The sequence below is a fragment of the Ictidomys tridecemlineatus genome, chromosome 2 (genome assembly GCF_052094955.1).
Source record: "Ictidomys tridecemlineatus isolate mIctTri1 chromosome 2, mIctTri1.hap1, whole genome shotgun sequence".
Lineage (NCBI taxonomy): Eukaryota > Metazoa > Chordata > Mammalia > Rodentia > Sciuridae > Ictidomys > Ictidomys tridecemlineatus.
In genome coordinates, this window is record NC_135478.1 from 225,888,041 (window position 1) to 225,900,825 (window position 12,785).

Sequence of the window (12,785 nt, forward strand, 5' to 3'; positions counted from 1 at the left end):
CAGAACCAAAAGCTGAAGCTGGCGGATCTGCGCAGAGTAAGGGGTCAGTTGCCGGCCTGAGCAGGTTGCAGGGGCCTGAGGGCCTAGTACTCGTCCTTTCCCCTTTTCTCCCGGAGCAAGGCCTTCCCGCCCTCCCCATCCCAGGTCCGCACAGACACACAACAGAGTGAAAACTTCACAGTTATTTTAATCTGCACAAGTTCCAGAGAATGCCTCTGCCCCTCCCAGCTCCCTGTCACCAGCCTCCCACAGTCCGAAGGTGCCCAAATCAGCCAAGGAGGTCTTGGGACTAAGGATGGCTGAGTCCAAAGGCAGAGCACTAAGACGGGCCCAGGGGAGTGGGCCGTCTTTGTTCAGGGCCAAGGCAACGACAGCAAGTGCCTGACCCTGAAGAGCCAACTGTCAGTGAAGGCTGAGGGCCAGCAGCCCCAGAAGGTGGTCCAGAGCCATGGAGATCACAGGGGCGGGACTCTGCCAGTTCCCGGAGTCCCCTGCGACGCAGGGCTGGGCTCCAGGGTAATGGGAAGAGGCAGGCTGGAGAAGCTGGCCTGGGCAGACAGCAGCTCCCACCACGACGTGGGGAGTGAGGTCCAGAGGGGTTGGCTACACCACCAAGAGCCCGTGGAGGCACTATGGGCGGTACATGGCAAAGGCCAGGAGACTGAGGAGCAGGGTGAAGCCGGCTAGGCCCAGGGTGGCGGTCAGGGGAAAGAAGGGCCGGTACTGGATCTGGCAGTACCAGAGCAGGAGGAGCAGCAGCAGCAGCAGGGGCAGCAGCAGGCTGCCGATTTCCAGCCCGGAGGGGCCTGGCTCTGACCCCGGTGGGCAGGGGGGATGTGGGGAACCGACCCTCGTTGACACGTGGCAGTGGAGTACGCAGTTGGGAGGGAGGTGAAGGCTGCCCAGCGTCTGACTGTCGTCTCCTAGAAGCTGGCCTTGGTAGATGAGTCGCACCTGGTGTTCCCGGCCGGGAAACTGGGTCCTGAGGAGAGAGGGACCTGGGTAAGAGAGCAGGCCTCAGGCAATCCTAGTCCCTTGCCCAGAGCAAGGCTCCCATTCTTCCCTTTTGCCCTCCACACACCACCCAGGCAGTGGCCTCTGGGGGGCAGTCTGTTGCAGGGGAACAAGAACAGTGTACACTTTGGGCAGCTCCATTCCCTCAAACTGAAAATAAGGGAGGAGTCTCAGATGTTTCTGGTGGCCCAGTCTATCTCACCCCATTCTTTAGCATTTGATTCCTACCCTCTTTCCCGCTTACCTTTTCAAGGAGCCAATGGTGTCATGAGGCCAGGCTCTGGCCACCTGCTCCGAATCATTGAGGAATTTGAGGCGTAGCACGAGGGGCTCCTGTGGGGAGTCTGGGGGTGGTGTTGTTGCAGTGACTCCAGGCTCTGGCTGTGCAGCTTGACCTCTGTGTCTCAAGCTGGGGGACTCGGCCCCTGGAGCCTCTCCTCTGATGCTGTCAGTGGCTGCCATGACTTCGCTGGGCTGGGCTGGAGTTGAAGTCCCCGGTGGTTGGGGCAGGGTATCGGAGCCCTCCGTGGTATGTGTTGAGACCCAGGCAAGGGCCAGCACCAGAAGGCAGGCAAGCACCGCAAAAAGGATGGTCACCTCATCACCCACCCCTTCAATCAAGGCCATGGCACCTGCCTGCCGTGCTACCGAGCTGGAGAGGGCACAAAGAACAGGTGAGGGGTTGGCTCCCTGGCGAGGAGCCCTCCTAACTTCAACAGGCTTCTGACCCCACCCTGCCACAATTCTCCCACAGTCCTGATTCTTCTGTTCCCTTAACCATCCCTGGTACAGACTGCTCTATATCCCAGTCATCCCAAATTTGCCATGTTTTGCCCCTTCCCATCACCAAATCCTAACTTTGTAACCTGAGTTCTAGGTCTTCTAGCTCAATTCACAGAAACCCTATCTCCAGGAAGGTGTTTGACCTTCTAAACAGCCGGTTCCCTAAACTTAACCCCCATCAAACTTCACCCTAAAGCTTACCTGTTCTTTTGATCACTTCATCTCAAAGTTTTGTTTACTCCTTCTCCTATTTCACCCCAAGTTCATATAATGCTCTGTAACTAAGTTTCTCCAAGAGGTTGAAAAAGGGTCTTCAAGCCCACCTCACCCCACCCCTGCATTTCTAGCCTTACCATTTACCCAAACCCCACCTGCGGCACGGGACTCCTTCCCAAAGCTTCCCCCACACTAAACGTCAAAATCCGCCCTTGGGCAATCTGGAGTCTCCGCGCGCTGCCACCCACCCAGCAGGTCCCCTCTTGGTCCACCCAAACCCTCCCCGCGGCAGCTCGATTCCGCGCCTCCACGGGAAGCCTCTCCAAACCCAGCGGCCGCCAGACCCAGATCCAGTCCGGGAACCCAAGACTGCGCCCTCCCCACCCCCACTGCCCCATCACCCCTCCCATCTTTCTGCCCCCCGAGCCACAGGAGGGCACAGCCGATCCCGGGGCGGGGCGAGGGCGGCCCAGCCCAGACCTGGGGCGGCGGGGTGGGCGCGGCCAAAGCGCGGGGACTCACCGCCCGGCTCCGCCAGCTCCATCTCGGCCCCTCGGGCACTTCCGGGCGGGAGGCGCTGAGGTCGCAGACACCTGAGGCACGGCTCCTAACCAGCCGCCGCGGCCCCGAGCATTGTGGGATTTGTAGTCCGCGCTGGCATTGCCCGCCTTCCGCCCTGCGGACCCACGTGCGGGGCTCGGTCCGCTGCTCAGGCTGGCGGCCTGACCGCCGCAGTCCGGGGCTGGCGGGGGCGACTCGGGTAATTGTGCTATTCAGCAGAGATTTTGACCTCGGCAGGATTCGTCCCCTTCGCCGCCAGCAGCCAGGGCATCTGTCACTTCAGACACCAACGTCAGCTGAGCACGTCAGAGCACCCTTGTTAGTGATGCAGTGATGAGAGCGCTTGAGAGCTCAGGTGGCCACTACCCCGGCTTTCCCTATGTCAGAGTGGATGCCAGGAAGCAACTTGGCCTTCCAAGTTGACGCTTCAGCCCAGAGCTCAGTAGGCGTGAGCTGTCCCATCTGGCCAGCTGAGGATACCTATCTTCTTCAGGACTGGCCCCTCCTCGATCTGATCTTACTCTCACAGAACTGTGAAAGAAGAGTGGACTTTGAGCACAAGACCTGATCCCTTAATCTGTGCTCATCAGTAACTCATTCTCTGGTGGATTGTTAAATCTCATTAAACATGTTTCTTCGTTTCTAAAATATACCTCATAAGTCCATTGAAAAGCGAGAAATTCGGTATTTTATTAAACAAATGTGAAAACTATGTAAGATTTGTACACAGTAAATATTTGCAGTAGGATTTTCCCTCTTTCCTCTGGGCTCTCTGTAGCCACAGGAATTACTCATCCTGGATTTTATACATCAGTCTTTGTGGGGATGATCAGGTGCTGAGGATGTAACCCAGGGCCTGGTACGTGCTAAGCAAGTGCTCTTCCACTGAGCTATACCCCCAGCCCTACAGAATAGTCTTGATTCAAAATAATCTACCCTAGTCTTCCCAATACCTCATACCTACTTGTGGGAACAAGTGCCCAAAATGTTGCTTTGGTTTAGATTTATGAAGTGCAGAACTAATGTCAGTGGCATATGCTTGTAATCCCAACGACTCTGGAGACTGAGGCAGAAGGACCACAAGTTGAAGGCCAGACTCAGGAACTTAGTGGGGTCCTGAACAACTAGTGAGACTATCTCAAAATAAATAAATAAATAAATAATAGGATGGGGATGTAGCTTAATGGTAAAGCCCTGGCTGGATTCAATCTCTGGTTTAAAAAAAACAATACAGAACTAACTTATCTCTACCCCCTATTCCTTCATCTATGCTACAAATATTCATTAAATATATACATACTATTTATCAGGCATTGTGCAAGATGCTAGGAACAAAATGCCCTCATGTGGCTATTATACTAATGGAAGAGACAGACTGTGGACAGCCCACCATTTTTAAGACAGGTATGTGCTGGTGGTTAGGGCAACATACTGGAGGAGCCCTTTCCTCTTAGCATCTCTCTGAGAAAGTATATTTGGTAAAGCTCCTTGATGTCAATTCTAATTAAGCATCTAAAAGAGATGTTAGGGTTGCTTTTAGAAATGAAAAGCAACAGAACTAGGTTTTTTGTTGAACCAATCTATTTTGCAGATGAAGTTCAGAGAGGGTACAAGACATCCTTAAGGTCATATAGACAAACTTACATCTCTCAGGAGCTTGGGAGGTCCCTAGTTTGCACCTTTGGAAGTAAAATTTAGGAATGGTGACTGTGTTGGTAACTGGAGCAGAGTTGTATAAGTAGCTGAATGGCAGACATCTTTATGCTAGGAAAAGATCCTGCTTGACCTGGGAAATATGCGCCAGTGTTACTCAAAAGATCCCTGGGTGTAGTTCTGGCAGATGTATTGGCTGGGTTTTAGGGAGTGTGTATGTGTTGGGTATGGGGGCTAGCAGAACTGCAGATAGCTTCAGCAATGAGAATGCAGAGAAACTGGGACATTTGGGACACTGAAGGGAGCTAGCTTTCCAGCCTCAGGAGAGAAATGTCAGGATGGACACGGAGGTGAGAACAAGGAAAATTTTAAGAGCTATGGGGGGGGGGCTCTAATGAGTCTCTTGATAGGGGGGAGAGAGAGCACAATTGATTCCTCCCTCTTTTCCTCTGTGAACCTTGGGCAGCATTCAGCGAACCCTCCCCAGCCTGGCACGGAGGATCTTTTAGAAGAAGCCGGTCATAAGAAGGGCGAAGATATTGTTCATCACTGTCATTTCCACCGACTCTGAGATGAAGCTCTCAGGGAGAAGTGGAAAGAGCGGCCGGGAACCAGCCTCTGAGCTGTAGCCAGCAGAGGAGACCCGGGCGGGGCGCCAGGGAGAGAAAACCCCGGGGCGGAGTAGTCTCTAGGGCTGACCTCAGGGCCTGGGTACAGGAGAGTCTGTGCTGCACTGAAGGCAGGACCATATAAATGAGGCGCACTTGAGCCTCGGAGGGCTTCGCTGCGAATCAGTCGCGTTTATCAGCTCCCTCAGGCGCAGGGCACTACTAGGGCATTGCCCAGAGATACGACACCCGCCCAGACCAGCGCAAGGAGGCGAAAACGACAGCCGGCCCGAAAGGGGCCGGGACAGCAGTGTCGCGGCTCCGGTGGCCCGAGAGCGAGCCGTGGGGGGGGCTAGCGAGCGGGCGGAAGGGCCGAGGCCGGGTGGGCGGGGCCGGGGCCGGAGCGCGCAGCTCAGGGGTGGAGGCTGCAACGCCAGCGAGCGAGCGAGCGAGGGGCGGGGGCGCAGAGGGGCGGGGGCGGGGGTAAACGGGGAGGGGGGCTCCGGCTGCGTGTGCCGGAGCCGGCGGGGGCGGCGGTGCGTGCGCATGACGCGGGGGGAGGGCCCCGGCCGCGCGCTCCCGGTCCCGTTGTTGTTGCCGCTGGAGGCTGCTCTGAGGCAGCGGGATCGCGGCGCCGAGAAGCTCCCGGCGGCGGCCACAGCGTGTGCGGAGGTGCCTCCTGGCCTCGGCCCCCGGTCCCCGGCCCCATGCACTAGTCCTGCGCCGCTCGCTCCGTAGTCCCGGCCTGGCCAGTCCCGCGCGCCCGCTAGCCGCCGCCGCCGCGCCGCCCCGGGCCCCGGTCGGGCCCGCCTCGGGCCCCGCGGCTCCGGAGCCATGAACTTCCAGGCGGGCGGGGGGCAGAGCCCTCAGCAGCAGCAGAGCTTGGCGGCTCCGGGGGCCGGCGGCGGCGGCGGCGGCGCGGGGGGCGGCGGGCAGTTCGGCGGCGCGGGGCCCGGGGCCGGGGGCGGCGGCCCCTCGCAGCAGCTGGCCGGTGGGCCTCCCCAGCAGTTCGCGCTCTCCAACTCGGCGGCCATCCGGGCCGAGATCCAGCGCTTCGAGTCCGTGCATCCTAACATCTACGCCATCTATGATCTGATCGAGCGCATCGAGGATTTGGCGCTGCAGAACCAGATCCGGGAGCACGTCATCTCCATCGAGGGTGAGCAGAGCCGGGGGCTGCGGGAGCCTGAGTGTGCTGGCCCCTCCATCCCCGGCCCGGGGTTCCACGGGTCCAGACCCACCCAGCTTTCACCCTCAGGGGTCCTTACGCGCCCGAGGTCTGGGCCACGCGGTTTGCTGATCTGCGCTGTAGAGCCCAGGTTCAGGCTTTGGCGTATCTCGTCCAGGGACACTTTGGGATTTGGGGATCGGTAACGAGCCAGGGGACACGTTTTCCTTTCATTGTGCTCCAGAGTGGTGTCGCCCCGGGGACGGGTGTGCTCGGAGTTGCGGGGTGGGGAATGGGGGCTGGGCCCAGATCTGGTCAGGCATGGCCAGGGAGGGTGGACGCGACTGATAGCCTCCGCGGGCTGAGAGGTGGGGCCGAGACTCTGGAGGCTTCTTAGCTGCTTCCTGGGCCCTTCCCAGCGATGGGGCTGGGGTTCGGAGCCTCTCCTTAGTGGATGGCAGCCTTCCCGGGCCCAGCGCCCGCTGGCCTAGGAGGGTGGCGCTCGTCGAGGCTCCCTCTCCCGACTCACACCTCCAATGCCGCCGCGGCCTGGCGGGCGCGGGCCAGGCCTGGCGCGGGGCTGGAGCGCCGCGATCGCGTGGGAGGCGTCGGCTGGTCCCTTGGCGGCTTGGTCGGGTCTCGACCGCTCTGGGCAACCGCGCCTGCTCACTCTGAAGGCTTGCGCGAGGCTGGCGGGCGCCGACTGACCTCCAGGGACTCTGCGCCTGGAGTCAGGGACCGGAAACCCCAGGCTACTGCGCTTCCCAGTTTTCTTTTCTGTGGGCTCTTGAGTCCTGGACTTGTGGCTGCTGAGGGGCACAGTAAGCCGGGGCACGCTGTTGATGCTCGACTGCCTCTGAAGTAGTGGGAGCCTGCTGTACCTACAGGCACCCCAGTGGCATGGTGACCTTCCAGCAAGCTTGGGCAGATGGCCCTCACCCTTGGCCATCTGCTTCCTTCTCTCACTCTGTTTGAAGGGAGACGCCCACCAGCAGGTGGTGGGTCTGGCCTTAGTGGTAATGCAGGGAGAGTTAAGGCCAGTTGCTGATGACGTGGAGTGGACAAGGGCCTGTTCACTACTTGGTCCTTACAGTTAGGGTTACATTCCTATCTTCATCCCCTTGTGTGAGGCTTTTGGGGCTCCTGCACCTGAACACCCCCTTTCTGTTTTTAGCCTCCCTGTAGCTGGGGAAGGAATATTGGGTTCCTTGGGAGTAGAAGGCCCCATTTAGAACTCGGGGCCTGCCCTCTTATTGTAACATTCCAATCTGACTTCCTTCTGTCCTTTTCCCAACCTGCTCTCATCTCCTTCCTCTCAAGGCTAAGTTCACTCTGAACTAATTAAGTGACTGAGAAAACTCATTAACATGGATCTGAGTAAATGGCCTGAATCATCATTGTGGCTGGGGACCAGGGGATGGCATTTGTGTGAGCCCAGGGCCCCAAACAGAGAAGATGTACTTTTTTTCCCCCTAGATCTGAAGGTGGTGGGGTAGGGAAAAACCTTCCCTGAGCTTCAATGTCACCTGAAGGAAATATGAAGTTCTTGATTAACTCCAAGGTGAACTCCCCAGCCCTTTAGAGAGGTGAAGATACTTGGTGGACAGTCACAGAATGAGGGAGACTCTTCTGTGCTGTGAAGGCTATGATTCTGGGATACACTTGGGTTTTTTATTTTAAATTCATCATAACAGGCAGAATTTCCCCTCCTTCTTGACCAACTTCCCCATTGTGGTTTGGAAATACCCCACTGTTCCATCTGCTTAGCCTGGAAGTTTGGTATTGCTATCATGAAATCCTGGGACTTGATCACTGTCACCAGACCAGTCCAGTTGCTCCTCACCCATCTGTCCTCAGCTCTCTGCCATCCCTTCCCCATCCCTGCTGCCCTGCTCTCTGGGGAGGCCTCCTGGCTCCTTCCCCCTTCTCCTCCTTCCCAACCTCTCTCTTGGAATCTGTCTCTGTTACCCCCACCCCTGCTGGCTTTCTCACTTCTGTCGCCCCAGCTTTTCTGCTGTAGGCAGGCTTCAAAAAAATCCAGACTCCTTCTCCCATTTCGGCCCTGTATGCTTCCTGCTGTAGAGCTCTCCATCTGCCAAACCATATTGCTTCTGTCCTGCAAGGCAGTGTCCCCACCTTCCGAGGTGGAGGGAAACAGCAACTTCTTGGGTGTGTCAGGAAAGAGCCCCCTGTGGGCTGTTACATAAACAGAGCCTCCCAGGAGCCTGTGCTTCCAGGGAGGGAACCTCTTTGTGGAAAGGGGCAATATCTCAGAGCCCAAGAAACCCTCTTGTTTTGGCCAGTGCTTTGGTGGAGGGTTTTTTTGTTTTGTTTTGTTTTGTTTTTGTTTTGTGGTGCTGGGGGTTGAACCCAGGGCCTTATGCATATGAGGGGAGCACTCTACCAATTGAGCTCTATCCCCAGCCCGTTGGTGGAGGGTTTATTTGTCGCAGCTCTGAAAGTGACAGAACCATTTGGCACTGAGGAAGCTCCATGAGCATCTGATCTTCTGGCCTCTCTCAGCTTCTCTCAGCCACCCCGGTCCTGTGTCCAGGGCTGGAGGAAGCAGGGGACTGTTAGGTTTTCCTGTGTTGCAGGACAGGATTTGGGGGAGGGGGGCAGATTATTTTGCGAAGTTCCTTTCCTACTAAAGGCCAAGGCTAGAGAAAACTTGTTCATCACTTTGTCTCCGAGAAAACAAGAGAAGTGCCTCCCTGAGCCTGCATGGGGCCTGGAAGGCACACCATACACAGGACCTGTGAGCCACCTCACCTCCTGGGGCAGGAAGAAGGGGACTAGGAAAAGGAAGGAGAGGAAGCTGATAGGACTGGGGAAAGGTAGTGCCTGGCTCTCCCTCTGCACTGCTCACTCCCAGGGAAGAGGGTGGTCCTCTGACTCGCGTTGATCTCTTAGAAAGAGGGATGCAGGAGAACCAGGGTCAAAATCCAGATGAGGGACACCAGGCTAAGCCAGCTAGGATCCAGGAGAAGCTGTTGGGAGAAGCAGCCCTGGTGGGGCAGGGTGGGGGGGATGTCCTGGCAGGTGGCCTGGAAAGGCCTGCTGGCCCCTGAGCAGGTGTGCCTGGGGAGTGCTGCACCCTGGGGATGGCGCAGGCAGGCAGGACTCTGGGCCTGGAAGTGGACCATGACTACGTGTGTGCGCCATATGGCTACTATTGTGTGTGCAGGAACTGGGCTTTGTCAGCTAGATGACTTGTTCAGTTTCCCCTTTGTTTTCCCCTAGAGTTCGTGGTTTTTTTTTAGAATGGAGTTCCTTTGAGCATTCCAGCTGGCCTGGCTGGGCTCTTCTCACCCTTGCCTGCTCACTCCTGAAGTTCCCAGTTTGCCCGCCTACCTGGTTGTGGGTGCAGTGACATCCTAGAGAGTAAGGTGGAGAAATGTGGATTTCTTCCTCTTTGGTTCAAGCCTAGGCTAAGCAGAGAAGGAGCACCAGCTGGGGTTAGGTATGTTGGGGGAGCTCAGAGGGACCTTACTGGAGAGTCCCAGTCTCAGCATCCACACCCTTCCTGGTGGGGCTCCCTCAGGCCTGTCTGTCCCACGTAGGGTATTATAGTGGGCCCTGTGTTTCCCAAGACAACCTTGTGATGGGGAAAGGCTAGGAATGATGATTCTGTTTGGAGACTGGAAGCTCTCCTGAACCAGTTTGTCTTGCTTCCTGTTCTGGGGGTGGTCTCCACCCTGGCCGTGACTTTCACTGTGGGACCTGCTGACCTGGGCATTACTCAGGCCAGGCTCCCTAAAGGCCTCCTATTGGAGCGGTCTGGAATGGGCCAGATCCATTTCTTTCTCTGTCACTCTCTTGGTCATTTGGGCAGTTGGCTGCTTTAGGAATGAAATGGCCACTTCAGGAGTGGCTACTTATATAGGACTTTGCACACCAGGGTTCTAGGAATTCTGCAAAAGGGAATACTCAATGTGGGTGCTGGTAGGCAGGGAAGCTGTGTTTTTGTTCCAGATCCATTTATGTAGCTCCTACTGTGTGGCCCAGTTGCATCTGGAACCTCAGAAAGCAGGAGAACAAAGGGGAGGATGGGGGAGAGGATACAGGAAGTGCTGGGCTTGGCTGCCCTGGGGACAAAGGCTCAGCAGCAGCAGAGGTCAGAAGGCACTGGGAGTGGGAGCAATAAAGCCCAGATTTTCAGAAAACCAGGGCAAAGCTCAGAGACCTGGGGAGACTCATCAAGTTCCCTGCCCTCAAGGTCAGAAGGGGGGCTGGGAAAGCTCCCCAGCCTTATCATAGGCTACATGACCTCAAGGTCAACCAGGTGGAAAACTTCCCTCATTCTACTCAATCCATGGCCTCTGACCCAGGATACCTTACCAACAAAACAGCCCTTCCTCCTAAGTACCACATGTCGTCTTCTAGCATCATCTATTTCTTCTTTCCTCAGATGATTGCCAGGCCTAGAGCGGCTGGGGCCTGAAGGCACATAGAGGTATTCAAGGCACAGCAAGGTGGTAGTGAACATGTGGATTCTGTGTATCTGTAGAGGACAGGTGGGTCAGACAGGCAGGACTCTGGGGAAGGAATTATTAATGCTTCCTCCTCTATTTTTTTCCACCCTCCCATGTTCTAAGAAACCATTGGGGGGCTAGTGCTTCCCCTTGTAGGACACAGGGTATTTTGGGAAGGTTCAGACAGGAGTGGGGGATGGGGTGCATGTAAGTGGGCTCACCCTGACTGTACCCACATTGTGCATTTGTACCTGTGAGCCCTCTGCCAGCTGTCTTCACACCGTTGGCACAGACAAGGAGGGAGCTCTGCCTTTTTTTGGAAAGCAGGCATCGCTTGAGAGTACTAAGGTTTGGGGCAAACCCCTTCAACTCCCAATGGCACTGTGTGAACATTGACCCACGTTGCTGCATTCTGAAGTTAGTTTAATCCGATTGTTTCCTTCTGCCTCCCAGCTGCACTCCACTGCACAGGCCCAGGGCAAGGGGCAACATGGAGCCTGGGCTGCTTGGAGCCTGCTCTGGAGTAGGCCAGGGAGGTGAGCAGGCCATGCAGGTGCACAGTGTGCCTGTTAACGCTCTTTCATCTTCCAGCCCCGTCCTGGAGACTGGAGGAGGCCTCTTCACCACCATGTGGCTTCCACTTGTGTTCTCTGAGGAACCTCTTTTTTTTTTTTTAATATTATTTTTCAGTTTTCAGTGGACACAACATTTTTTTGTGTGTGTGGTGCTGAGGATCGAACCCAGGGCCCCTGCCCCGCACATGTCAGGCGAGCACGTTACCACTTGAGCCACATCCCCAGCCCGAGGAACCTCTTTTTTAGGTTGGCAAGTGACCTGTCCATTTTGCACACAGGATAGCTTATGACTTAGAGTAGCCTTCCTGAGGCCACAGAGCCAGGGATTTTGCCTGGTGTTCCAACTCCAAGTCAGGTGCTAGTCCCTCACATGGATGGACTAGAGAAGGTTTGGCCAACTGGCACCGGGTCAGCCTGGACAGATGGCTTCTAGGGAAGCTTTTTGAGAATCAAACCACCCTGGAGCCTAACTCACGGAAGCTGTTAGAGTATAACTTAGGATGGATCAGACTCTTCTTTGCTCTAATATTCTTTTGGGTGTCTTGAATCTCCAACCAGGCGGTGGCACTCAGGAGTATCACTCCTGTCCATGAGTTGCATGGGTGTAGCATGCATGGAAAGATGCTTGTTCCAATAATAAATAAAAATACATTTAAAAATTTTTTTTTTCATTTAAGCCAATCGTGGTGGTGCACGCCTCTGATTCTAGCTATGCGGGAGGCTGGGAGGCAGAAGGATCGCAAGCTGGAGGTCAGCCTGGGCAACTTAGTAGGTCTCAAAAAATAGAAAGGGCTGACGGTGTAGCTCAGTGGTAGAGCCACCCCTGCGTTCAATCCCTGGTACCACACATGCAAAAAAAATTTCATTCAAATATATGTGTCAGCATTGAAAGTAAGTGCATCCTTGCTGTTACCAACTCGGGTGCAGAAGGAGTCGAACATGGCTGTCCTGCCTGGAGTTTCTGTTGTCAGTGGCTGCTGGGTTCCCTTCTATTCTAGGTTCTTTTCCATCATGGCTGTTGGACCAGTTTCATATTACTGCTGTTTCATAGCAAAGGTGGGGCTTTGTGGAGGATGGTACATGGGGAGAGGGTGTTCCTCAGTCATTTTCTTATCTGGCAGCTCTTGGAGTGGGAAGCAAAAAGACCTGGGTTCTTGTCCCTGCTCTGCATCTACCTGGCTGGGAAAGCTGTGGCAAGTGGCCTCATGGCTCTGGGCCTATCTTCCTGGAGTCCCATTCTGCTTGGGTCTGCACAGGCAGCCCTGTAGTTGGAATACCGCTTTCTGGTCTGGTTCCCTTTGTGAAGTAAGGGACCAAGCTGGACTCGGAGCTGTGTCCCAAGCCTGCCTTATCTCTTGTGGCACTCTGAGACATGCTGCCTTGAGCCCTCAGGGAGCTCATAAATAGAAGAGACCCTGTAGGGAGATGGGAGGGTTTCTGTCCCTCAGTTGCCTCACCTGAAATGGGGAGGGGGTGACATAACAAAGCCAGGGTCTCAGTCTTGACCATGCTGAGGATCTGCAAGGTCACACTTATACCTTGCTTGGGACAGTGGCTGGCACATAGTAAGCACATGTTGACTGGAGACATTATTCTAGAAGGCTGCTCAGTATCCTATTTATGGAAAGGGTATGCTGTTTATTACCTACATCCTTGTACATTTGTCTGATCATTTCCTTTGGACAAATTCCCAGAAGAAAATGGTAAGACTATAGATTATGCACATTTTTAG

The 12,785-nt window shown here is 55.5% G+C and overlaps 2 protein-coding genes across 7 annotated transcripts in view; one reads left to right on the forward strand and one right to left on the reverse strand.

Moving 5' to 3' along the window:
* Positions 1-167: 167 nt before the first annotated feature.
* Positions 168-2,800, reverse strand: Tmub1 (transmembrane and ubiquitin like domain containing 1). Of its 3 annotated transcripts, none has more exons than XM_078040835.1 (3): positions 2,536-2,800; positions 1,259-1,666; positions 168-982 (listed from the first exon to the last, which is right to left on the reverse strand). In XM_078040835.1, exons 2-3 carry the CDS (start codon positions 1,639-1,641, stop codon positions 631-633), a joined length of 735 nt encoding a protein of 244 aa, XP_077896961.1. In that variant the 5' UTR covers positions 1,642-1,666; positions 2,536-2,800; the 3' UTR covers positions 168-630. The 3 variants fall into 3 exon arrangements, with proteins under 3 accessions (XP_077896961.1, XP_077896962.1, XP_005326732.1); XM_078040836.1 differs by lacking the exon at positions 2,536-2,800 and adding an exon at positions 2,494-2,518; XM_005326675.4 differs by lacking the exon at positions 2,536-2,800 and adding an exon at positions 1,999-2,368.
* A 2,566-nt stretch (positions 2,801-5,366) lies between these two features.
* Agap3 (ArfGAP with GTPase domain, ankyrin repeat and PH domain 3) overlaps positions 5,367-12,785 on the forward strand; it is a 53,837-nt gene continuing 46,418 nt past the window's right edge. Inside the window, exon 1 of one of the 4 annotated variants that reach the window (XM_040291254.2) lies at positions 5,367-5,994. In XM_040291254.2, the coding sequence (XP_040147188.2) occupies positions 5,670-5,994 (325 nt within the window). In that variant the 5' untranslated portion in view covers positions 5,367-5,669. The remainder of the gene's footprint in view (positions 5,995-12,785) is intronic. The other 3 variants (XM_078040827.1, XM_078040828.1, XM_078040830.1) reach the window with 3 other exon arrangements.